The 24,412-nt window shown below is 36.1% G+C and overlaps 4 protein-coding genes and 1 non-coding gene across 17 annotated transcripts; 3 read left to right on the forward strand and 2 right to left on the reverse strand.

Annotated features, from left to right (window-relative positions):
* Nucleotides 1-1,743: 1,743 nt before the first annotated feature.
* LOC111476976 (cucumisin-like) lies at nt 1,744-15,859 on the reverse strand. 2 transcript variants are annotated; one of them, XM_023120866.1, is made up of 11 exons: nt 15,854-15,859; nt 7,686-7,691; nt 4,653-4,733; nt 4,463-4,557; nt 4,128-4,374; nt 3,536-4,046; nt 3,318-3,421; nt 3,033-3,248; nt 2,830-2,941; nt 2,544-2,751; nt 1,744-2,455 (listed from the first exon to the last, which is right to left on the reverse strand). In XM_023120866.1, exons 3-11 carry the CDS (start codon nt 4,724-4,726, stop codon nt 1,923-1,925), a joined length of 2,100 nt encoding a protein of 699 aa, XP_022976634.1. In that variant the 5' UTR covers nt 4,727-4,733; nt 7,686-7,691; nt 15,854-15,859; the 3' UTR covers nt 1,744-1,922. The 2 variants fall into 2 exon arrangements, with proteins under 2 accessions (XP_022976634.1, XP_022976643.1); XM_023120875.1 differs by lacking the exons at nt 7,686-7,691; nt 15,854-15,859 and adding an exon at nt 4,824-4,928 and having other exon boundaries at nt 4,653-4,741.
* On the forward strand, nt 7,479-12,447 carry LOC111477045 (mitochondrial substrate carrier family protein B-like). 6 transcript variants are annotated; one of them, XR_002717197.1, is made up of 8 exons: nt 7,479-7,750; nt 9,366-9,542; nt 9,672-9,821; nt 10,285-10,386; nt 10,477-10,547; nt 10,663-10,730; nt 11,053-11,353; nt 11,970-12,214. XR_002717197.1 is itself a non-coding variant. In XM_023120995.1 (7 exons), the coding sequence occupies exons 1-7, from the start codon at nt 7,514-7,516 to the stop codon at nt 12,209-12,211; spliced, it is 1,047 nt and encodes a 348-aa protein (XP_022976763.1). In that variant the 5' UTR covers nt 7,479-7,513; the 3' UTR covers nt 12,212-12,447. The 6 variants fall into 6 exon arrangements, 2 of the variants coding, with proteins under 2 accessions (XP_022976763.1, XP_022976772.1); XR_002717200.1 differs by having other exon boundaries at nt 11,053-11,159; nt 11,970-12,105; XR_002717198.1 differs by lacking the exon at nt 11,970-12,214 and having other exon boundaries at nt 11,053-11,159; nt 11,236-11,647.
* Nucleotides 13,088-16,992, reverse strand: LOC111476998 (protein DA1-related 2-like). Of its 6 annotated transcripts, none has more exons than XM_023120910.1 (12): nt 16,572-16,992; nt 16,203-16,372; nt 15,551-15,638; nt 15,340-15,454; nt 15,111-15,231; nt 14,902-14,985; nt 14,626-14,745; nt 14,332-14,544; nt 14,196-14,258; nt 13,987-14,102; nt 13,679-13,746; nt 13,088-13,588 (listed from the first exon to the last, which is right to left on the reverse strand). In XM_023120910.1, exons 1-12 carry the CDS (start codon nt 16,615-16,617, stop codon nt 13,248-13,250), a joined length of 1,545 nt encoding a protein of 514 aa, XP_022976678.1. In that variant the 5' UTR covers nt 16,618-16,992; the 3' UTR covers nt 13,088-13,247. The 6 variants fall into 6 exon arrangements, with proteins under 6 accessions (XP_022976678.1, XP_022976706.1, XP_022976668.1 ...); XM_023120938.1 differs by having other exon boundaries at nt 15,111-15,237; nt 16,203-16,348; nt 16,572-16,990; XM_023120900.1 differs by having other exon boundaries at nt 15,111-15,237; nt 16,572-16,990.
* On the forward strand, nt 16,175-22,809 carry LOC111477070 (serine/threonine-protein phosphatase PP1 isozyme 4-like). 2 transcript variants are annotated; one of them, XM_023121031.1, is made up of 5 exons: nt 16,175-16,196; nt 20,329-20,557; nt 21,225-21,784; nt 21,883-22,108; nt 22,496-22,809. In XM_023121031.1, the coding sequence occupies exons 2-4, from the start codon at nt 20,356-20,358 to the stop codon at nt 22,072-22,074; spliced, it is 954 nt and encodes a 317-aa protein (XP_022976799.1). In that variant the 5' UTR covers nt 16,175-16,196; nt 20,329-20,355; the 3' UTR covers nt 22,075-22,108; nt 22,496-22,809. The 2 variants fall into 2 exon arrangements, with proteins under 2 accessions (XP_022976799.1, XP_022976810.1); XM_023121042.1 differs by lacking the exon at nt 22,496-22,809 and adding an exon at nt 22,183-22,304.
* A 1,091-nt stretch (nt 22,810-23,900) lies between these two features.
* Nucleotides 23,901-23,974, forward strand: TRNAV-CAC. Its single transcript has one exon. It is a non-coding gene; the product is annotated as a tRNA-Val (tRNA).
* Nucleotides 23,975-24,412: the final 438 nt, after the last annotated feature.

Consider the following 24,412-nt stretch of genomic DNA (forward strand, 5'->3'; position numbering starts at 1 on the left):
AGCTCAGAAGAAAGATGGGGATATGCAGAATCCAAGATGTATATCAAGGAGATGAAATGAAGTCCTAAACTGATTTACGCAGAATTCAGTTTAAGGGAGGGTGTTGAAACTAATAATAGAATAGAATTTGAATTGGTTTCAAATTCAAATTCATCCACAAAAATCTCAACCGACTACGGAATCACCCTAGAAAATCTCAACCCACACTGGAATCGCCTATAAAAGGACCTCCCTCCCCATCATTCAACTCACTCCTCCTCTCAATCTCAATTCAGTTTTCTGTTGTCACCAACATAATTACCCTTACTATATGCATATAAATAATGTTACTTAGGGTTATGGAGTTGATGACACACACATCAGAAAACTAAAAATGAAATTGGGAAATGAAAATTTGAGAATGAAATGCCTTTCTATCATCAGCTGCTTGGGAGGTGAGGAGCAAAGTGGCGGCAAAAGCCATTAGCAAAAGCCTGCCATTGAAAGAGAATCCATGCCAATGTTCCATTGTTTAAAAGCTTAGAGCCCTAATCTATGATGATATTACACGTTGAGGGTTTTGGTTTTATATACATACATACAAACAAACTAATTGATTACTTCGGGTTTCTCAAACTCATCAAATTACAGCCACTTTGGCCGGCCGCCAGAACAACAATGTAATTTGGTCAACTCCAACACCAGACACATATATTATACATGGAAGTTGTCAAAATAAGACCTTGAAGTATCAGAACAGTGTCTTTGTTTTATGTGCAACCAAGCGCTTTAACTTTGTTTTCTCCCATCATTACTTTAACAATCCAAAAATATATGCCTTTTCTTTTCTTTTCTTGATAAGTTGAGTATATTATAATTAGTATTTGCGTTCAAATAGTCGTAAAAGTAAGTGTATGATCACATGCTTGAAGTCATTTTGGGGTTATTAAATGAATTAAGGGGTAGATGAACATTAGTTGAAAAGTGGGGGTATCTATTGATAGTGTACACTGTAAATGATGATCATTTTCCTAAGATATATAGACAATTGACTCGTATAATTATTGAACTAGATCTAATTAGACTAATGACGATTTTTAACACTTTGATATCAGTACCATCGAACTAGGCACATGCCCGTTAAGGTAGTGTAATCGATAGTTTAGATGGACAACTTTGCATAGCAAATTTGTCTTGAGAGAGGGCGTAGGAGTAACTGTAGTAGCTAGCAAGCATAGGAAAGTTAAGGTGAAGATAATATTAGGAAACATGGTGAAAAAGAACTGCAATACAATGAATTGCTATACAAAAGACACACGACAATTCAACTAAAAGACAATGGGTTGTCATAAAAAGCCAGGCAAAAATAGTGAGGAAATATAGTTAACATTAATTCTTGTCTTCCTTCTCAACATCTAATTCTCGGCTTCAATTCGCTCCTTTTTGTATTTTAACCTCCCAAAGCTGCAATCCAACCTAAGAGGACAACACAATAATTGTGATTATAGAAGAAAATGGTTCAACCAATGAATAATTGTTTAAAATAATATGCATTCTTGATAAACGTGCGGAAACCTCTTCTTAGTAGACTCGCATTAAAACCGTGAAACTGATGACGATACGTAATAGATTAAAGCGGACAATATTTGTTAGCGATAGGCTTTGACTGTTACACTCGATCTCCTTCTTCAATTTTCAATCTCATTTGTTCCTTGATTTCATTTCCTATATTAAAGCGGACAATATATGGGACATTTGCGTTTTAGTATTTAATAATGCATTTTATTTAGAGGGAAACCCAATTTAGAGGAGGATGAGAGACGAGCCAAAATGAAAGTGATAGGAAGCCAAAGAACAGTGTCCCAGCTCCCCACACTTTTCATTTCCTTTGTTCAAACTTAAAACAAATAGGGGCCCAAGGTTTAAGATTATTATTGGGTGAATTAAAACAATACTATAGGGCTCCTAACTTCACGAACACCATTGCTCCACACCAAAGATGCAGAAACTGTTGTGGGATCGGTTGCGGACAGCCATCCTTGAACACCCAGCGTGAATGATTTGGTATCTCCAATGCCATGGAATGTCAAAGCAGGAGGATCCACTTTGAATTGGACGTTGAGTCCTGGAGGAGAATAAACCGTAGCTCTGTATGTGGACACTGTAGCTTCAACGTTTGTGAGTGTTCTTGGGAAGAATACACGGAGGGATTGACCACGCCCCATGAACAGAGCAAAAGAAGGATAGTTTAGATCCAAGTCACGTCCAGTGTTGCTGTCAGTACAAATAATATCTTCACCAGTGATCAGTCGGAGCTGGGCAGGGGTGATGCCCGGTATCCCACACAAGTATTCCACGTAGTCGCTTTCACTTGCATTGTAGACCAACCCTGGATTTACTGCCTTGAGTGGGTTGATTTGGCCTGAACCATATGAAAACTCTGCTTGTCTATTGACTTTGACATCCATGGGAAAAGCTGTACAAAATGAAATGATCAAAGCTCAAACACCAATATTTGGTTGCAATCTTCCATTTTTTGTTTAGAGTTTAGGTATTAGTATTACCGGTTGTCATTAGAGCTGACTTTATGGCAGCTGGCGACCACCAGGGATTGAAAGTTTTTACATATGCAGCAATTGCAGTGACGTGAGGACAAGCCATGGATGTGCCTGACGCAAAATTATAAGGCGACGACAATGGATCTCCAGGAGAGATGGGCACGTTTTGAGGCCATGCAGCTAGAATATTAACTCCAGGAGCACTCAAATCCGGCTGCATACAGTAGTACATAAGATGATGTTAAGTAAGGAAGTGTTGAACAAAAGACGATAGAAACACAAATTAAGTGACCTTCAGAATGTTGGGGGATATGGCATTGGGTCCCCTAGAGGAGAAGTCAGCTGCAACAGGAGCATTCGTGTGGTTGACTTCCACACTCCTGAAAATGGTGGCAGTGGGAGCTCTACGGAACTCAACAGATGAATCATTAGAACTTAAACACTAAAAGTGGAAATAAAAACAGCAATAGTTTTTCGGAACTTGAAAGTACGTACGGGTTTGAAGTGATATAGAGCCTAATTGGGTTGGCGCTCGGTGGGTTGAAGTGGGAAGCGGGCAAGGGAAAGGTTCGAATCAATTGCCACGTGGTGGTGCCTTCCATCACCACGCCCACTGCGCCATTTAGAGAAGGGAAACTTGCACCCGAAGAATCACACAAAACAATTTTTCCCCTCACCAAGTTCCGATCCACCGAGTTCACACCACAAAATCTGTTTCATATAGTCACTGTCTCAAAATCTGTTTCTTCACCTAACTGAAAATAGTGAGTTTGGGATTACCTCGAGATGTTGCTATTGAATCCTCCACCGATATTGGGCACATCTCCAGCATAAACTAACGGATATTGCTTTCCCCCAAGATCAAATAAGTTGATTGCAACTCCCTGCACATTTCCATATAAATAATAATAATAAACTTGATGGAAAAGTGAAAAAAAAAAAAAAAAACAGAGTAAAAACGAAATTTAAATGTAATTCAGAAATGAAGGTGAGAGGACCTGGTACACATTTCCATTTCCAAGTTGTACATGTGCTGCGAAGTTCCTGTCAATGGTGTTAGCAGCGACAGATAGCATCCATGGGGCCAAACTTCCAGTGGTATACCAATTAGGACCATCATTGCCGGCGGAGTTGGAGGTCAGTATTCCGTTTCTCATGGCCTGGTAAGCTCCAATGGCAATGCCATCATGAAAGAAAGGCCTCACTAGACCGCCAATTGAAAGAGATAAAATATCAACACCGTCGGCTATTGCATCGTCGAATGCCGCAAGCATATCAGCATCCTCGCACGTTCTTCCCCAGCATACTTTGTACACAGCAATGCGGGCAGAGGGAACCCCTCCTCTCGCCAACCCCAGCCCAAACCCGTATAAGCTTGCATTATCCACCAGACGACCAGCCACCGTCGATGCAACGTGCGTCCCATGGCCGTTTGTATCGATGGGTCCCCAAGCCTCAGTAGGGGGCAGAGGGCCCACTGCTCGGTATGCTCGAGCTCCGATGATTTTTCTAAATCATTCCAACTCTTTTCAATCAAACACATTATTTGTTTTTTTTTTTTTTATACTTATATATATATATCAAGTTTACCTGTTGCAACGGAAGTTGGCGGAGGCTTCACAAGTACCCTTCCATTTGGGCGGTGGAGGACCAAGACCTTGGTCGTGGAAACTTAAACTGTCCGGCCAAATTCCGGTGTCAAAGACTCCCACAATGATGTCGCTTTCCTGTTGAGGTATTCGAGGAACATCTCGTGTAAAACCTATGAAATCCCATGATCTTGTAGTTTGCAGTTTGTTATTTTTACTTGGAAACACAGACACCACACCTTCCTTATCTGAAATGACATGTCCCAATCAGTTTCAAACAAATAATAATAATAATAGTAATAATGAAAGGGTGTTCATTCTATTTGTGGTACGTACCGGCCATCCTTTGAGCTTCTTCTTCTGTGAGTTTCACTGCGAATCCGTTGAAACTTCTTTTGTAACTATACACTATAGATTCGGCAGAGAAAGCACTAATCCCAAAAACACAAACAAAAAAAGTTGTACATATGATTAATATAACAATGCTTTCTGCCTTCAGCATGCATAACAAAATATATATATCCACCTTCCGACCACTTCTTCCAACATTGCCCGATGGTGCAAATGAGCTTGAGATGAGTCCTTTGGCTTGCTCCCCATGTACACTATATAAATCTACCAGGATTTAGAAGAAGAAACAAAATGTCAGTTTTGTATTTCAACGAACAAAAAAGAAAAACAAAACTGGTTTTTATACCTTTCTTCCATCGCCATTGGAAGCAGAGGTAGTGATGAGCAAAGTAAAAAGAAGGTTGAGAAACACGAGCCTCAAGGCTAGAGAACACATGATGCTTTTTGTGATGATGTTCTCAGAGCCACAACATGGATGGCCTTTTATAGAGACTTCCCACCCTATGATCATCTACTAAGTTTTTATTTTTTATTTTTTTTAACAATAAATATTTTAGGATGATAATATATATTTTTTTTCAACTTGGTTTTTTTTCTCACTTTTTTTTAAAATTTTTTTAGTGGATCCTTAAAAATAATCTAAATTTTCAAAAACTGTTTTTTTATCTTCTAAAATTTGGTTTGAGTTTTCAAAACAAACTAAAAAAATACCAAATATAACAACTAATAGGAAGATTAAAGATAAATGAATATCAAAACAACCTTAGTAATAATTTTTATTCAAATCTAACTCTTTACATATTTTTTATATATTTTTTTAAGTTTAAAGCGTTAGGAATCGAGACCCTCAAAAATGGTATGACATTGTCTACTTCGAGCATAAGCTTTTGTTTTCCCCAAAAATATCTCATTCTAGTGGAGACATATTACTTATTAACTCATGATCATCATCTTAATTGGCCAATGCGAGACTCACCCTCAACAATTCCTACTTTTTTTTCTCCACGACATCTCTCTGTAAATTATATTTGTCTTTTTTTTTTTTTTTTTTCATTTGTAGAAGTCTTATAATTAAACTATTGTTTGGCTTTTTTCTGTGTCCAAATTTGAATTTGAAAAGATGAGTATTGTTTGAGAAAAGACGAAACCAACTAAAAATTCAGAATTTAAAAAACACACACGACATCGCACTACGTCACCAAAAGCTACACGGAAGTAATCCCCACCACTTATTTTAAAATTATATTGTTTTTTTTTTTCAAACATAAATATAAAATTATGAGGGTCGTAGGTCTTAAAATTATTACTTCTCTAATAGGACAAAACTTCCATTATTGATTGGAATCCATTCAATTTTAACCTACTATTTTTTTAATTAAATTAAAAATTACTATATTATATTTTCGTATAATTAAATTCATTTATTTTCAACTAATCCATTTAAAATAATGACGGGAGAAAAATATCTCGAAGTGATAATATCAAAGATTATGCTTTAAAAAAAAAAAAATAGAAAAAAGTACGTAATTTTAGAATATAAACGTGTAAAATGTTATTGTTTAAATGGGAATGGAAAAAAGGAAAAGGACAAAAATTGAAAAAAGAGATTTGAAAAATGTGAGGACAAGTGGCACCATATTATTGGGTCAATGGGGCTACAAAAGCTAGACGCAGGAACTAGCACCCAAGTCTTACTTTTAAGACTCCCATGCCTTTGAGCTCTCAATAATCATGGTTAGTACTAATATGTTTCATTTCATACTCAATTTAAATTCACTTCAACTTCAGAAACATCTCCCTTCAAGATTCAATTGAACTAAGGTTTGTTAACAACCTAGACTATATATAATAGCACTTCTTACATCATGCATACCATCACTCCAAACAAGAGAAGCCGACACTACGGCTTGGCTCAACGTTTCTTGAACTATTAACCTGAAAGATTTGGTCCCTCCAATTCCATTGAATGAAAGAACGGAAGGATCCACTATCTCAATTTTTATAAAAAAATGTAAAGACAAATTAAAGAACTGTGAGGATAATATTCGCTTTTAGAAGTAGTTAATGTCTCAATTTTATTTTTATTTTTTTGATGGAATGTTTATTATATATATATTAAAAAGAAATTAAGAGTAGAATGGATTGTTTTTATGGGTTGAAAATAGAATAGCATGGGAATTAATTAAGAGAGAGATTATAGTTTGTGTTGCCTTTTTTAAGCTTGTATTCTAATGATAAAAGATATTAAAAAAATTAGAAAGTGGAAGAATAAAACATTTTATATCCTTTCTAGTTTCAAATATATATTTTTTTTTTATAATTAAAAGAAAGATAATTTAGGCATTATATTTAAAAAGAAATCAAAGGAAATTGAAATTCGTTTATTTAATTATTAATGTGATGAACACAAAATTTATGGAGCTCCACCCGCACGCTATCTTTCTCACCGTTACCACCTACAAGAATATTCCAAAACAAACGAATCACATATTCCAAGCAGAGCATATATCGACTGCACCCGATTATATTTTAGCACTATTACAACCAGAAACAATAAAGTAGATTGGGGAATTCAATGAATCATGACGTCGGTGACCAAAACGATTCGTTTTGGACTCTCATTCTGGACATAAACGATGTCGTATCTACCGCCTTCTTCATCTTCTTCCTTTCTCTGTAGATTCTTCCTTCAATTTAACGCAGAGTTTTTAAGCAATGAGGTTCAAAACCTAGAACAGGACAAGGGGTTTTTTTTTTTTTTTTTTTTTTTTTCCTCTTCTTATTGTTCTTTTGGCTTATTTATGAATTAGTGTAAATGAAATATAACTTCCATTGAAGTCAGGGAGCTCTTGGTAGTCGAAAAAGAAATGCTTACTGCATTACTGTCCGAAAGTTGATTTTCTTCGGATATTTGAGTTAAATTGAAGGAACTTCAGGATATCGTCTATTTTGATTGCCAGTTGATAGGTGAAGATGCTTGGCGTTTTGCTCGACNTGTTGGTAGTGGTTCAAGTACTCTGATTTTTTTAATTTGACATGCAAACGGAGGCGAGGGTTAGTGTGATGATAGAAGGAGGGCAGAGGGCTCTCAGCTCTGGTCATGGAGGAGTGGTTTCTGTCGAGGGAGGTGCCAGAAATTTCGCTCCCAAAAAGCAACAGTCGCTTCAGCAATCGCAGATTGGGACGGTGTCGCAGCTTCTCTCTGGAGGCGTTGCTGGTGCTTTTAGTAAGACCTGCACAGCACCACTCGCACGACTTACAATTCTCTTTCAGGTTCCTTTACTTTGTTTTCTATCTATTAATCTTGCTGCTTTTGATTCGTGAATGTCAGTGATGAACTTAATTTCCTAGTTGCTATCCTATCGACGCTTTAGTTGTAGGCTTGGTTTGCTCTGTTCTCTTTTTTTTGGGACGTGGGTTACTTTCGGTTTGAAGTTAGGCTTTTGAAAATGAAAATTCTGGATAATCACTGTTCTCTTTTTATCCCTCTCCAGTTTTTCCCTCTTTCGCAAAACGTTTTCCTGAAGCTATATAGCTTCGGAATACAGTTTTTGGGTTCTATACTGGAGTAATATTGACGACTTTTGCATTATAACCAAGTAAGGTGAGAAATATATACTTTGGTAACACAGGTCGAAGATTTCATTTCCAAGCAATGATGTTTTATGATGAGAATAGGAATGTATGATTACAATGTGAATGCATTTACTGAATTCTTTTGTATATGAATTATCGACCATTTTCTATCTGATTTTCAAATTCTTTATATATTTAGGTGCTTTAGTTTATGCTTATTATTTCCTTCTTCTTTGGCACCATTCAGGAAGTTGATTGAGAAGCTGTAGTATTTTAATTTGATTCTTATTAGGAAATAAAGGATCATGTTTTCGGGTTTTTAATTTTATTATTTTTATTTTTCTGATATTCAACATCCGGTGGGTTTTCAAAAGGAAAATGTTTCTCAAATACTTATTGGTCCCTTTATTGAATCCAAAGGCAAATCTCTTATGGGTTAATGCTGTTAAAGCTATTCAGAATGGTGGTTGGAGAGGAGTAAGCTATAACAGCCCAGGCCTCACCACTAACCGATATTGCCCTCTTTGGGTTTTTCCTTCAAGGAATTCCCTTCAAGATTTTAAAACGTGTCTACTAGCGAGAGGTTTTCACACCCTTATAAGGAATGTTTCTTACCATTGTGAGATTCCACATTGGTTGGAAAGGAAACAAAGCATTCTTTATAAGGGTGTGGAAACCTCTCCCTAAGTGGCGCATTTTAAAACCGTGAGGGAAAGCCCTTGAAGGGAGACTCAAAGAGAACAATATCGGCTAGCGGTGAGCTTGGGTTGTTACATAAGCCAACATCTTTCTTGGTTTGACAGATATGAATCAGCACATATAAAGTCATCTTCTTGGTGTTGTCTCTCAAAAACTTTTGCTGAATTGTCTGTACAGGATATTTGTCTTAATTGGCGTGCTTTATCTCTTTTGATTGCTTTCCTATTCACTTCACTCCTCTATGAAGTTTGTATATTTGAGCATTTGTCTCTTTTCATTTTCTTAAAGAATGTCAAATATTTTATAAATTTTTTCTCTTTCAACACATTTCAGACTATTAAAGAAATGATATGTTAAGAAAAGAAAATGAGAATATTTTTTTAATGCAAATATCATAATTAAAAATTTAAAATTAAAAACATAAAAAAGGTAGGATGGTGTAGTAACATGTCCTTAATTGTATTTGGCCTGTCAATTTTGCTATGTTCCATGTCTCTGTTGGTATTTTGGGCTGAAGACTTCCTGTGTGATGTATAATGAGTTTGTATGACCTTTACTATATCATTCGTTATTGATGGATTTATAACTGTCATGTTTCTTGTTATCATCACAGGTGCAAGGGATGCACTCTGATGCTGCATTGCTGAAGAAAGCCAGTATATGGCATGAGGCTTCACGAATTGTTCATGAGGAAGGAATAAGAGCTTTCTGGAAAGGAAATCTTGTTACAATTGCTCATCGTCTGCCTTATTCCTCTATTAATTTCTATGCATATGAACACTTCAAAAAGGTTTTGTATTTTTTTTTTAAATTTTATGAATAAACACCATCGCAGAGTTTTATATCCGGGGATAATTTATTTTTGTATTTCTTACTTTTAGTTGCCTTGATCTTAATTGATTGCTTGTATGTTATGTAGTTACTTCACATGGTCCCAGGTCTTGAACATCGTAGGGATCGCATGAGTGCAGACCTTTTAGTTCATTTCCTGGGTGGTGGTTTGGCAGGAATTACAGCAGCATCAACTACATATCCATTAGATCTTGTAAGGACTCGCCTTGCTGCTCAGGTGAGATCTTGTTGTTGCCAACTTCTTGTAAACAGTTGACTGTTTCACTTAACTTGACTGCCATATATGTTAGTTGTTTAGCTCCTTGGGTGTGGGCTGTTTTCTGTATGCCCATGGGTTCTTTGTATTCTTTTATTTATGCTTTATAGCTTGTTTTCTCATCCAAAAAATTGGAAAAAACTTGACTTCCTCGGTGGTTAACCTTGGGAATGGATTTTGATGGTTATTAGACTGATCTTAAAATTCATAGGCTTGGCAGTGAGTGGTTTTTCCATTTCGTCTTATTAGACACTAGATAGGCTCAGTTGGGATAGCATTGGTGGTCTTTGTATATTCCTTTCTGGTTTTTCTTGATTTATTCATCTTTTATTTAAGCATCTTTTCAGTTGGTTGACACAATTTTGAACCATGGTTAGCATTGGCACTTGTTTTTGCATTAACTTTATAGATTTTTGGTTTGTAGACGAAAGTGGTCTATTACAAAGGTATTTGGCATACTCTGGGAACAATTTGTAGAGATGAGGGTTTTCTAGGTCTTTACAAGGGACTAGGAGCGACAATACTGGTATGCATTTTATTACTTTCCGAGTTGTTATATTAGGAGCACAAACCATGTTTTGAAAATATAGCTCACCAATTCTGTCTTTTGGTGCAGGGTGTTGGTCCCAACATAGCTATCAGTTTTTCAGTTTATGAAAGCTTGAGGTCTTTCTGGCAGTCTCGTAGGTAAGGATTTTCAAATGAATTCATCGAATAAATGTTGGATTTGATGCAAACTGTTTGGAGTTGTCTACATGTGCATCCTCATGTAGTCCTAAAAACTGTTTTAAATATATTTCAGGCCTCATGATTCCACGATTTTGGTTAGCCTGACCTGTGGCAGTCTATCAGGCATTGCATCCTCTACAGGTGAGTGATCTCTGATGGGTTAATTTTCAGAGAGATTCTATTTCTATGGGGTTCAAATATGCAATGTATCCATCTTAGTATTTCACGGATATAAGTGGTTTCTTGAATCTGAAAATTTTTCTCGCTGGAAATCCCTGCCCTTCATTTTTAATATTTCTTTTTACGTGCTGCATTACCATCAACTAACCTACAATTGTGATGCTAGTCATAACTCTGGAACTAATTAAGTTTTAATTCAACCGCTTTCATTGTTTTGTTGGAGAAAATGTCAGTGCAAAAAAGAGGTTAATACATAGCGCTGTCTGCCATGCTTTTGATGCAGAGAAACAGGCTGTGGTGCAGGTTCTGCACCAAAGTATTTAACCAGACTGACCCTAGAGACAGAGACCAGACTGGAGTTATATTTTGTTTCGCATTATGAAAATTTTAGTAAGGAAGTTGATTAAAAAAAAATTCATATTACCAACTTAATTTTGTTTTATCACTCATAAAACTGTTGCGTAAGATTGGTTTTAGTAGCAGTCTCCCCAAGCATTGTGGTGGGGATGAATGGAGCTTGGCAATATTAATCATATACATATACTAGAATATCATTTTCAGGTGTGAGAGGTGCCCCATCTGAGGTATGCTTCTCACTTGGGCTCCCTTTTACATTTGTTAAATGGATCTGTCAATCCTTGAAGTCTCAGTAGTTCACCATGTGTCTCTTTGAGGACTTTGTCATGGTCTATTAGTATGTGTATGAGGCTAGACCAGTTCTGACTGTGCTTGAGTTATCTTGTGGAAACTTAGTGCTGATGCAAACGTGCAGCATCATTGTGCATTTTGCTTGATTTCTATTTAAACCAACGTGGTTGACTCTTGTTTAGTGCTCTGTGCATATGACTGTTTGTTTGAAGTATAAAAATTAAAATTGAGCATATCGAAACGATAAAACTACTGAGCTACAGAGATTAAAATAGTTTTCAACCTTTTGTTTTGTATTAAAACGCTTAAAGATGGGTGAGTTAGAATTGTAGTTCCTTCAACAACTTGGGGAATTTCTAAGTACCTGCGGCTTTCATGTTTGCATACCCCAATGTGCTTTCCAGCTGCTTTTCTCTGTTGTGTGATATTGGTGAAGAAGCAGTTTGCCCCTACTGTTGTCTAATCCTTTTATGTGAAGTGAAATGGAAGGTCATCTCTATCTGATTAACCGTACAGCTCAGTTTATATTATGTTACCTGCTATAATTTGCAGCGACCTTCCCCTTGGATCTCGTGAGGAGGCGAAAGCAGTTGGAAGGAGCTGGTGGGCGAGCTCGGGTGTATACCACAGGGCTTCTGGGTGTATTCAAGCACATATTGAGGACAGAAGGGTTCAGTGGTTTCTACCGAGGGATTCTACCTGAATACTATAAGGTTGTACCTGGGGTGGGCATTTGCTTCATGACGTATGAGACGCTGAAGAGCCTATTAGCAGATACAAATGCCAGATTATGAAGAGGAGGAGTTGTGGATGGAAATGGAATTTTGTGGCAAATAAGAAAGAAAAGGCGAATTTGTTGGATGGAGGGAACCCTCAATAGTTTTGTACTTGGGATTGTAAGATATAACATTTTTCCATGTAAAGATATAACAGGGTTTTTCCTTTTTCCTTTTTGTTTGAAAAATCCAGGCATTGGCACGATGGGAGGTAGTTTTGACCTTGAAGATGAGCAAATTATTTGGATTGACCATTTCTTCTTTCTCTCATTTACTGTGCTTTTCCTGACTGGGTAGTGAATACCCATGTGTTTGCTTGCAGGAAAGATTTATATTTATTTGGTCATTAATGTTTAAAAAGTACTTAGTGACCTATTAATGTTTAAATCTAGTAACGGTTCTTTATTTATTCATGTTCTACTTTTAGATGATTTTAAATAGAATCAAAACTAAAATATTCAGCTATAATTACTTTTATACCCATCAAAGTTAAAAACGTCTGAAGTATTCCAAAGGCGAAAAACTTACTTTTAATCACATTAACTCTCGATTACATATGAACCCTCTCTCATCTAATTTGACATGTTAAAAATAATAATATGACGAAAAATTCAAATAAGCCTTCCCATAAATATTGGCAGATGAACATGTTGATTTAGTTCTTAAATTAAAAAAAATGCAATTCCAGTTCCTGAATAAAGTTTTAATCGATATCCATATTTAAACCAAGTATATGTGTTCATATATTTCAGGTTTTGGGTTTCCTTTGTTCCTTCTGGTTATTTGTTTTGTTTTCCCAAAGATGAGAGAAACAGTAGGAAGAACAGCAGCTACATTCTTGAGCAAAGAAGCCAAGAAGGGGGAGGGAAAGCAGGCAACAAAAGAAATGGAAGGTTAGGAAGAAGAAGAAATACATGTTATTCCAAATGAGACTCCTTTTGAACCTGACCTGATGCTGTCTTAAACCAGAGCCAAAAGAAGCTGCAGTTCCACATCCATCTGGTAACAAAAACAATGTCTCCCCACATCAAACTAATCACAAACACATGTTTTATTACACTGGGAAACTTCCTGTCATGCTTATATGGTCCAGTGTCCGACGCAGCCCATATTTATTCACAGCTGCATTAGCAGCTCTGAAACCTTCCCCATAAGCTGCCGAGGCATCGTTCGCTATTTGGTGCATGAAAAATTCACCCAGTTTGTTTTCGGCAGAAGATTTACCACCTTTCTTTGATGATGAAGAGTAGTAGGACGAGGAAGAAGAAGAAGATGAGGATGCAGTGGATGTCGAAGGTCCCGATTTAGACCCCGGCATTACTTCGGATTCAAGCCACATGTAGGAAAGCACTTGACAGATACCTTCTTCTACCTCCGGGTTAAGGTTGCGATATCCTACCATAATTTCAAGTAGTATCAGTTTTCGAGGTAAGCACACGGATCAAGATCCAAAAAAAGTGGAAAGGGAAGAAGATGGAGCTTTACCTTTTAGCCGTAACCAGCCGTGCATCAACTCATGAGCAAGAATAGCCCCTGTTAGTAATCTGTGAAAGCTAAGAGTATAAAAATGGTGGACGATGTAAACTCTACAGAAGATTGTGTTACAGAAGATTGTGTTACAGAAGAGCGAGATATGCTCGAGTATTAGAAAATATAATGATTTAACCGTTGATCTTCTTGGAAAGCTCAAACACCATGAAGTTTAAAAGTAGTTCCAACTTCCATTTTAGACATAAACATACAAACCTTAGAATCTTCAATAAATTTCAAAGTACAAAATCAAGAATGCCTACCTTGGAAGACCATAAAGAACAAGAATGGCTGTAACTTCGCATCTACGAGTCAGCTTCTGCAGTTGAGTTCTCATTCCGATGAGCCGATGCCCTCCAATTCTTGGCCTCTTGAGGATCTGAACATGATTAACGAGAACAAGTTCAATACCTATAAAAACCCCGATCGCTACTCTATGATTTTGAAAAAAAACAACTCTAAGAAAACGTACACTGGTGACAGTCTGCTCTTCAGAAAGACATAAACCTCTAGTCTCAGGCATGTGATGGAAGCCCTGTAAGGAAAAGGGTGCTGATGAGAGGAATTTCTGCACAGGTAAGAAGAAGGCGTAAAAGATAGTTTATTACATGCTTCTCCCCAACAATAGCTTCATTGAGTGCCTGTCTTTCAACCAGAAGCATGGGAATTTGCTGATCTATTCTCATGTTCATCCCTTCGTAATAGTCTCGAATGGAGTGGTAGAGTGGTTGGCAGTCTCCCGTGTCCATGATAGCAGACTCCATGCATTCTAGGCATAGGCTCCGTCCATCTCCCAAAGAAATGTATCTTGCATTCCAAGACTGTAAAACCATGTGGAATTGTAGTTAGCAGTAGAGGGAGAAGCCTCGACCTCATGCAAGCTCAATTGTTTTCATTGATACCTCCAAACGTTCACAGCTACAACAACGGGCTGTGTTGTCATGTTCATGGGATGGACAATACTTCTGAGACCAAAAAGGATGACATCTATACTCGATCAAACCGGCTCGATTTGTAGGGATCTGAAAGTTGAGAATGGAAGAATCAAATTCTTCATACCAGCTAATGAGAGATACCAATGAGGTCTAACAAATGTGTTGATGTTCCTCACAATCCACTAGTAACATAATATGATAATAGGAAGTAATGTCCGATGAAGACAACAATGAAATTCTTACAAATTGGTGGCAGACTTCACACTTTGGATGGGTCAGCTCCTTGAAACAAGACTTGTGATATGGATCTTTCCCCGACAACGAAAACTTGAATCCACAGAAATGAGAACTTGAATGAGTAGGAAAAGGAAACAGAGTGGGAAGCATAACTAGGAGAAGAAAATTCACAGCTAGGGTCTTGTGACCAAAGGAAGGATAGGATATTAGAATACCTCATGCTCGGTAATAGGATAACCGCAAGAATGACAACAAAAGCACCCAGGATGGAAGTAGGTGCCCATGCATCCCAAATAATTGCCATAGCTGATTGCACGCTTGCAGCCACCACAATATCTACGACTTCGAGACATGATTACGCATATATCAATTAAACCATTAGGAGGAAACCATTTTAAAAGAATTTGTTGTGTAGTTAAGTTGAAGTCTAACATAACATTATACCTAATGTCACCGGGATGGAACTGAGGAGGTGCAACAGAAGGATATGGAGATAAATTCATCTTGTCCTGCATTTCTCTAGCAATTGCTTCATCGTTTTCTGTACGCCAACGATGCCCTGACAGAAGAACGAATCAATCTTAATGATTTCTCTTTGAGAGAAGAGTGATAGAGCGAAACATTTAAAATCCAAGTTCAGTTTAGGAGATCATACGATTTCGTCTTTTCAAATCTTCAGCTAAAGAGAGTGCAATTGCACGGTCTAGTTCTTCTTTCTCCTTATGAGCTTTGGAAGGATCTTCCTGTTCAAATAACAATTCAATAAAAAAGACCTTAATGAATGAAGTAAATTCTTCCCCAACATCATTCAAATGAAAACATTTGCTTATTAGCCCTGTTTTACATCATGATGGGCTTGCTTAAACATGCTCCCTTGGCTATTTACAATACAATCACAGAAGGAAAATCATTGTTCAAAGATAGTTCAAGTACCAAGTGGTTTAGAAACCGAATGAACATACCACTGATTGATCAATAATCAACTTGGTTTGTGTTGAAGTCAGTACAAACCAAATAAAACATTATTGAACCGACATAATCAACTAAAATAACTTTAATTCTCTCCAAAAGGAAAAAAAGAAAAAGGGGGTTTCAAGTACTTCCAATAAGCTATATGCGTAAAGAGCAAACGAACTATTATCCCAAACCACTCAAAAGAGTGGAAAAGTCAACTAGCATCAACCTGTTACATCATATGCTTTGTCTTGTAAAATATCAACCCTCACTACAAAAGTTGAGTAGTTAAAAGATAAGCTAACCAAAGAAGATCAAACTGAAGAAGGGGGAAAAAGAAAACAGAAGTTCACCGATGATCTCGCCGGAGCTCGCCAGACCACGTTCTCTTGATCACCAAGATGCTGATGTGTATGGCGGCTGCCCCCACCGCTGCCTCCCCTGTTGCCTCCTGACCGGAAAATTTTGCTCAACCATTTCATCCACCCGGATTTTTTGTCTGCGTAAGAGGAAGAAGAATCCCCTGTTCGTCAACAAAGACGACACCCAAGAAGAAGAAGAAGAAGAAGAAGTCGATAAGGAAAAATCCGAACAGAAGAAAAAGAACCCAACATCCCCAAATGCTGCGGATTCATTTTAGCACAAATTTGGAAAATCAAAACGAAGGGTAAGGGAGATTGTAATTAGTTGATAAACAAAAACGAGGAGAAGGGTAGAGATACCAGAAATGCAAGGCTGAGACAGATGATTGACACCAGAGGGAGGCATGGAGACCGATAAAGAAATTTGGATCGTATATCAATCGGTGGAATATGGCCCGGACGATAAGGGGGTGTGAAGTCCAAAAGGAGGCAGAAAGAGAGAAGGGGAAAGAAGGGGTTGGAAGAAAAGGGGTTGAAGAACAATGAATTGGGCATCGTTAAAAGCAGTAGAGAGAAAGAGGGAGGGAGGGAAAGAAGAGAATCTGTAAGAGGGAAAGGAAGTGATGAGAGATTCTTGGCTTGGGAAAGCAATGAAGAGAAAAGTAGGAAGGGAATCTGCTGAGGCGGAGATCAATAAAGCAACGGTGGACGAAGGGCTCAGAATCATCAAATGAGCATAAAAGCCATCTTTTAGGAAGTGACGGAGGCCAAGTTTTTTACAGAAAGAGCCCAAGTGTTTTTCCATCCCATTTCTTCCTTCCATTCCCTGTTTCCATTAAACAGCTTCAATTGATTTGGTTTTATAATGGCCTAAACTAAAACTTCGCGCCCTGAGAACAGGGAACTCGTTGACATGCTCTCAGGATATTCCTCCATTTTTTTCTTTTCTTTTCCTTTTCGGTTAAATTGTCAAAAAAAAATACTTAACTTTACGTGTTGTCATCTTCATCTTTCTAATCCCACGCTCTCAAAACTGTTCAAATGCTTGTTTTGAAAAACAAAATAAAATAAAATGTGTGCTACATAATGAAGATAGCTTCCAATCCAACAGTTTTCTTTGTGATCTATTTCGAAAGTGTATTGATTTGTCAATGGTTTAAAAGTAATCTCTTTTTCTTCAAAAAAAGAAATATTATCTTTTAAACAAGATACAAGGAAGACACATGCTTTCTTTTCAACATTGAATACAAGATCAGGTGATGTATAAATATATTTTGAATTCGAGGACAGGCAATGAATTCGAAATGTTTATTTATTTGATATGAAACCTATAATTATCGATAAAACAAAAAAAAAAAACAAAAAAAAAAATTATAAGATTTGCATGTCATGTAAAGAAGCTTCCGTGTCACTTTCAGGCAGGAATTGGTACTTCTAGGAACCCTAAAAACCATTTTTTTGGTTTGTCTTTGCATCCCCATCTGGCATCTGCCACATTCAAACAAACATACTTTTTTTCCTCTCTCAACTCCTCCTGAAAAAAGCAAAGAAAAGAGGGAAACTTTGATTAAATAAACAAATGGGTTTGCTGGTGAACAATAAAAAAAAGCTGAACAATTAACACATAAATAAAATGAAAAGTTTGAGTAATAAAGCTGTGTCTTTTAATTTGTCTCTGGTTTAAGGGTTTCTAAGTTCCAATTTATTAACGTCTACGTATATTTAATAAATTTAGAGCCTAACTCCTTTTCTTTTAAAAAGTGTTTTTTTTTTTTACTCTGGAATTTAAAACCCATTTTAACATCAAAAACATTATAAATACTATGTAAAAGTGCAATTTGGGCAAGAGAAAAAAAAAACATTTGTTTTGGATTGATATTTTATTCTAGTGCTTTTGGATTTGATTTTTATTTATTAGGATTAATAGGCCGGTGAAAACAAAGTATCTAGACTTTTCCTGAAAAAAGACCTTTTAAATACTCTAATTTATTTTTTTCATAAAATACACTCAATTTTGAAATTATTGGAGATGTTGATTTTTTATTTATTTATTTATTTATCTGCTATTTATTTCATCTCAAAATATTACATCAAAAATATTTATGTAACTATTTTTTACACATCAATTATCATATCAGGAATACTTTTTTATTTTTATCCTATTGCTTCCTGTATTAATTTCCATTTGGAATGAATAGTGTTTTCTACAATAAATTTCAAAAATTCAAACTTTTCTAATTTTAAAACTAAAAGTATTTTATATAACTAACCCCAAACTATTTAATTTCCTTAGTTTGTGTAAATATATTTTATTTCGATCAAATTAGAGTCGAATAATATATTATTGTAAACACAAATATACTATGATTTATGCCTATCTTATGTATCAAAATATTAATTAATATACCTACCACAAAAATAATTAAATAATATATTATTGTCAACTCAAATATAACTCAAATGATTTATACATATATTTAGAATCAAAAATTTAGTCAAATATCCCTTCAACAAAAACAAAAGAGAAAGATAATATATTATTGTCATCTAAGTTCGATGCATTAATCCATGCATATATTCAAAACTAAAAATTCCTATTATAAATTATTTACTTGAATATAACTCAAATTACTTTCGAATATTTTAGTGATAAAAATATTAGTTAAAATACGACACTAACAAAATTAGTTTGAAATTAAGTTTTGATTTAATCCTCTCAATTTTAATAAATTCAAAATTTAATTAATTTAGGAATGAGTCGAAAAAATGTGAATATTGTTTTAATTCATATATATATATATATATATATTTATTTATTCACCAATTAAATAGGTCACGTTATTTTTCATGGATTAATTATTTATTTAGGTTGTGAACTTTGCTCAAACGGCAATAGACGTTTGAAAAATTTAAGAGTTACAAAATAAAAAGAATCGATTAAAAATAAATTTGAGTTTAAGGATCTAACTATCTATTTTTACCTGCTGATTTTTCTAACTTATTTTTTCTTTTACTTTTATTTCTAAATGTTTAATCACCTATACTTTATCCTTTAATTTCTTATACCTCACCTCTCTTATCTCCCAAAATTTATTTAAACTTTATATTAAATATTCCCTAATATATACCTTTATAATAATATATATTTTAATATAACATGAATATTTGAATACATATAGTCCCTCGCACTAAACAAAAATAAAGTTTGAGATCAATCAGCTCGGTTTCGGTAAATAAAGAGTATAGCTTAAAAAATTTATTTTCAATAATGTGATTAAAAAATATAACACATGGTTATGAACAACTCAACAAAAATCGTTGGTTGTGAGTGGGCAATAAAAAGTAGTTGAATATTTAGAGGGAATATATAATAAATTAGAAATGGAAGTTAAAATATAAAGCAAAATAATAATAACAAGTTGGGGAATAAAAAAACATATTTACATGTTTTCTATATTTTCAAATCCAAATAAAAAGTGGTAGGGACCTTATACAAATAGTTAACATAAAATTGAAATTTTTCATATAGTATCATTTTTTAAAATATATTTTTTTGAATATGGTTAGGTCTCACACTTATTTTGTTTGGTGGTTGCATGTCATCATTAAAAGCTTGAATAAATTTGTGGAGGTATACAAAATTTTATGGTAACAAATATGAAAGGATTGGAATCACAAACGTTTATTATAAGATTAAGTAACCATTATCTTCTGTGAGATTTTAATGCAATCTTGTTCGAGGAGAATAGTTTAAGGAGAGTACTTATTAAATAAACCAGTTTCGTGATACCATTAATACCTATAGCGATATTCATATTGATTTATTATAAATTTTTTTTCTGAGTTTCAATTCTCGCCCTCCATATTTAAGTTAAATTTTTATTTTTTAACCAAATTTAAGTATAATTTTGTCTTGTGTTAAAATGTTCAAATGTGGAAAGTTACAAAATGACGAGTTATTTTTAAAATTTGAATGATAAGTTTGGGTCATCTATAAGCTCTATTAGTAGATAGAAGAAAAATAAAACAGAACAAAGGGAAAATAAAAAGCCTCTCCTTGAATTCAATAAGATTTCTAGGTTTTCTTTTAAGCTCTGACTGTGGAGAGGAAAAATAGAACTTCTAAATTTCTCGATTGAATAGAATGGCCTCGCAAGGGCAGGGAGGAATGGACCCTGCTTTATTGGACGACATTATCAGACGCCTCACGGAGGTCCGATTAGCGAGGCCAGGTAAACAGGTTCAGCTTTCCGAGAACGAGATCAAGCTTCTTTGTGCTTCTTCCAGAGAGATATTCGTCCAGCAACCCAATTTGCTCGAGCTCGAAGCACCCATTAAGATTTGCGGTGCGCTCTAATCTCCCCTTTTGTTTTTTTGTTTTTGTTTTTTTTTCCCATCCAAGAATTGATTCTTCGTTGCAATGCATAATGTCGCTGACCCTTTTGTTTTTTAGGAGCAGTTGGATTAATGTGTTCGATTTCTTATCTAATTTACCGGAGGTGTGGTCTTGGAACGATTATTTAGTCGTGTGAAATATGAGATATGTTTCATGGGCGTATGATTTTTCCTTTTCTTTTTCTTTGTTGTTTCTTTTTTCTTAATTGTTCTGGATGCCGGTTTAAAGTAAGAATCTTTGACTAGACGATGAAGGGAGAATTGGGATACGTATTTGTTTTCTTTCTGAATGTTCTGTGATATCGTATATAAGATGACGAAACTTTCGATTGGCCAGCCTCCTTGACGAGCATTGTTGATATGAATCCTCCAAGAATAAACTTGAAAGCTTTTTTGATATTCAGACCCTCACAATATTAACTCGAAAAACGCAATATCAATTTGATCCCAACCGACTCCTGAGGACGTCAGAATGCAATGAATAGCATGAGCATTCATATCATGGCTGAATTTTATTTTCTTGCATAAAGAATGGGTGATATTCAATTTGTAATGGCCTGAGGCATGTGGATTAGCCTTTCTGACTATATGCCTTTCATTTTTCTTTTGCATTTTCAGGTGACATTCATGGGCAGTTCACTGATTTGTTAAGGCTTTTTGAATATGGGGGGTTTCCACCTAGTGCCAATTATTTGTTTCTTGGAGACTATGTTGATCGTGGCAAGCAGAGCCTAGAAACCATATGTCTTTTGCTTGCCTACAAGATCAAGTATCCTGAAAACTTTTTCCTTCTCAGAGGAAATCACGAATGTGCTTCTATCAATAGGATTTATGGGTTTTATGATGAATGTAAGCGGCGCTTTAATGTGAGACTATGGAAGGCATTTACTGACTGCTTTAACTGCCTCCCTGTAGCTGCTCTAATTGATGACAAAATATTATGTATGCATGGTGGTCTCTCCCCTGATTTGACAAACTTGGATCAAATAAGAAACTTGTCTCGTCCGACAGTCATTCCCGACACTGGCCTGCTTTGTGATTTGCTTTGGTCAGATCCCAGTAAAGAGGTCAAAGGTTGGGGAATGAATGATAGAGGAGTCTCATACACCTTTGGCCCTGATAAGTTGCAAGAGTTCTTAGCAACACATGACTTGGATCTTATCTGTCGTGCCCATCAGGTAGAATAAGCTAACATTTTTTTTTTTTTTTCCCAAATCTCATGTTTCTCATTGATTTCTCTTCTCTATGTTCTGAGATAAAATTCTTGTTGGCTTAGGTTGTGGAGGATGGATATGAATTCTTTAACGAAAGACAACTTGTCACGATATTTTCGGCCCCCAACTACTGTGGTGAATTCGATAATGCCGGTGCACTGATGAGTGTTGATGAAGAATTGATGTGCTCTTTCCAGATTCTTAAACCATCTGAGAAAAAGGGTAATAAAATCATAATGCCTGCAAGAACGTGATGGCAGAATGCATTTTGTCCTGGTCTTAACTAAGGTAAACTTTTCCTATTATTTCTTTTGATAACTTCCTTGGGTACTCCATATCATGTACTATATATTACTTTACAAGCATCAATGAATTTTTACATACACGTCTTTGCGTATGTGTGCATGCCAGAGTTTTCTATCTGAATCTATGCCATTTAAGAACACAATAGGAGTAATCCAAGAATATTCTATCATTTTTTTTCCTCGTACATTGAGTTATTCTGGTTTCGATGGGAGGGCTTTCTTGTTTGGTTTGGTGAAGGCTCTGCTCTGCACATTTTTGTTGGCCCTTTTGTTTGGTTTGCTGGACGCATTGAATTAAGCTGGTTGTTTGAGTTGTCTGTGTAAGCAGCTTGGTATCTTGAAAGATATAATGCATGAAGTTTACACGCAGGCCTCTTTACCTTACCTGTTCAACTGAGGGAACTGACTGCAAATAAAGTTGCTCAGCTTCTAAACTTTCTGCAATTCAAGGAGGATAGATGTATGTATGCTGAGAGTTGGGGCCTATCCTGAAATTGGACAAAGATGTTTATGAGTGAAGGGGACAGGCCAAATGCTTTGGATGGATCAAATTCTTCTGTTTTATTTTATCGTTTCATATTTTTCTTTTATGTCTGTCTATATCTGGAGTATGATTGTAGAATATAGCACTAAGATTTTTCATCTATCTAAGAAACCTTAGAGTTCTCTTGGTTTATTGATCACTCACTCTATATTGCTCCCTACTTCTGATTTTCTTTTCGAGCTATGACTCTACACTTCAATTCGAGAAATTGAACGTCATTGGTATTTGTGGTTCTCACTTTCATTCGTAACCGTTGGATGCATGAGAGAAAAAATAAAACGTTAGATCTACTATGATCTAAAGTTGTAGCGAATGCTCCCAATAACTTTTCGAACTTGCTCCAGTTATGGTTGGAATTTGGATGTTGATAATAATATTTTGATGAGTGGTGATTTTACAGGATTTGTATTTGAGAATGTTTGCTTTTAAAGATGGGAAATAGATTTTGGTATTATATTTTAAGAAATTATGTTAAATATTGAATTTGGTGTATATGGTTCTAAAAATTTTACAAGATTTGTATTTGAAAATGTTTGCTGATCCTCCCCATCCACGCGCCTCAATGCCCTCTTTACACCTTCAATTCCGCCACCGCCGTCGACGAACTCCGCCATCTCCTGCCACCATAATGTGTCTATCACTGGCAGGTCCTGAATCGGACGGTTCGAAATTATTACGGACACACACCTAAGCCTAAAGCCTCCCCAATCCCCGAAACATCACCGCCGCCGCCGCGTATTCGAACAAACAGAAGTTTTGTCACCAGTCTCTCCCCCCGTAACTCGACGGCGGCTCCGACTCTATCAGAAACTCAGGATCCTCGCTCAACTCCTTCACCGAAGACAGACCCCACACCCACCCATACCCGATAAAACCAAACACACACTCTCTCTCCGTCGACTCACTTGCCGGCGTCGGAAGCCAACCAGTAACCGGCGGCAACGTAATACCCTTGTGAGGAATAAGGAGTTGGGCACGGAGAGTGCGGATCAAACGCGCAAGGGGGCGCGCAGAGAAATGGGGTAAAAAGGGGATGAAGAACAAGTGGGCCTCGTGGGATTGTGAGTAGCGTAGTGGCTGCTGAGATGCGATTTGTAGAAAGGCGTTTCAAAATCTCTCATTTCAGTTTATATATTGAAAAAAAAACACTAAAAATAATAATAATAATAATAATAAAAAAGCATACATTTACCCTATTATAATATATATTAGTTAAAACAATAACATATAAGTCTGGGTGGTGTAGTTGGTTATCACGCTAGTCTCACACACTAGAGGTCCCCGGTTCGAACCCGGGCTCAGACATATGTATACTCTTTCGGTTTTCACTTATTTTTTTTTCAATTTCCTCCACCCAGAGATGACACCCTTTGTAACGGAAATACTTTCAAAGAACAATAGGGGTAATTTAAATTGTTATCAAGAATACTTACTATTTAAAGATTTCATTTCTCAGTGTAATAGTTAAACTAAAAAATAATCTACAATTATTAGGCAGATGGAGCCAGGATCTTATGACGGTATAATAATTTAGATGGGGCCAGGGTTCTGTACATTAGGCCTACCGCGTGTTTTTCGTGCAAGCGAATCTCAGCCGCTCAAGAGTTGAGCATTCGTCGAGGCTTACGGTACCACTCGATTAATGTCCGTACTGGAATGATTGAGTGCCTATCCGATCGTCCTCTGGGACCGACCTTACCTAATCATTTGATTGATTAATCATTAAAAATAGGGCCCAATTTT

Source organism: Cucurbita maxima, unplaced genomic scaffold (genome assembly GCF_002738345.1).
Source record: "Cucurbita maxima cultivar Rimu unplaced genomic scaffold, Cmax_1.0 Cma_Scf00001, whole genome shotgun sequence".
In the NCBI taxonomy this organism is placed as follows: domain Eukaryota; kingdom Viridiplantae; phylum Streptophyta; class Magnoliopsida; order Cucurbitales; family Cucurbitaceae; genus Cucurbita; species Cucurbita maxima.

Coding starts and splice junctions, on each gene's coding strand:
- LOC111477045 (XM_023120995.1), top strand. CDS start 7,514: ATGCAAACGGAGGCGAGGGTTAGTGTGATGATAGAAGGAGGGCAGAGG. Junction 9,543..9,671: donor CATATGAACACTTCAAAAAG/GTTTTGTATTTT, acceptor TATGTTATGTAG/TTACTTCACATGGTCCCAGG. Junction 10,731..11,969: donor AGGCATTGCATCCTCTACAG/GTGAGTGATCTC, acceptor TATAATTTGCAG/CGACCTTCCCCTTGGATCTC.
- LOC111477070 (XM_023121031.1), top strand. CDS start 20,356: ATGGCCTCGCAAGGGCAGGGAGGAATGGACCCTGCTTTATTGGACGAC. Junction 20,558..21,224: donor AGCACCCATTAAGATTTGCG/GTGCGCTCTAAT, acceptor TTGCATTTTCAG/GTGACATTCATGGGCAGTTC. Junction 21,785..21,882: donor TTATCTGTCGTGCCCATCAG/GTAGAATAAGCT, acceptor TTGTTGGCTTAG/GTTGTGGAGGATGGATATGA.
- LOC111476998 (XM_023120900.1), bottom strand. CDS start 16,617: ATGCCTCCCTCTGGTGTCAATCATCTGTCTCAGCCTTGCATTTCTG. Junction 14,986..15,110: donor ATCCTATTACCGAGCATGAG/GTATTCTAATAT, acceptor TGTGGATTCAAG/TTTTCGTTGTCGGGGAAAGA. Junction 14,746..14,901: donor GTGAAGTCTGCCACCAATTT/GTAAGAATTTCA, acceptor CTCAACTTTCAG/ATCCCTACAAATCGAGCCGG.
- LOC111476976 (XM_023120875.1), bottom strand. CDS start 4,913: ATGTGTTCTCTAGCCTTGAGGCTCGTGTTTCTCAACCTTCTTTTTACT. Junction 4,742..4,823: donor CCAATGGCGATGGAAGAAAG/GTATAAAAACCA, acceptor AAATCCTGGTAG/ATTTATATAGTGTACATGGG. Junction 3,422..3,535: donor GAAATGGAAATGTGTACCAG/GTCCTCTCACCT, acceptor GGAAATGTGCAG/GGAGTTGCAATCAACTTATT.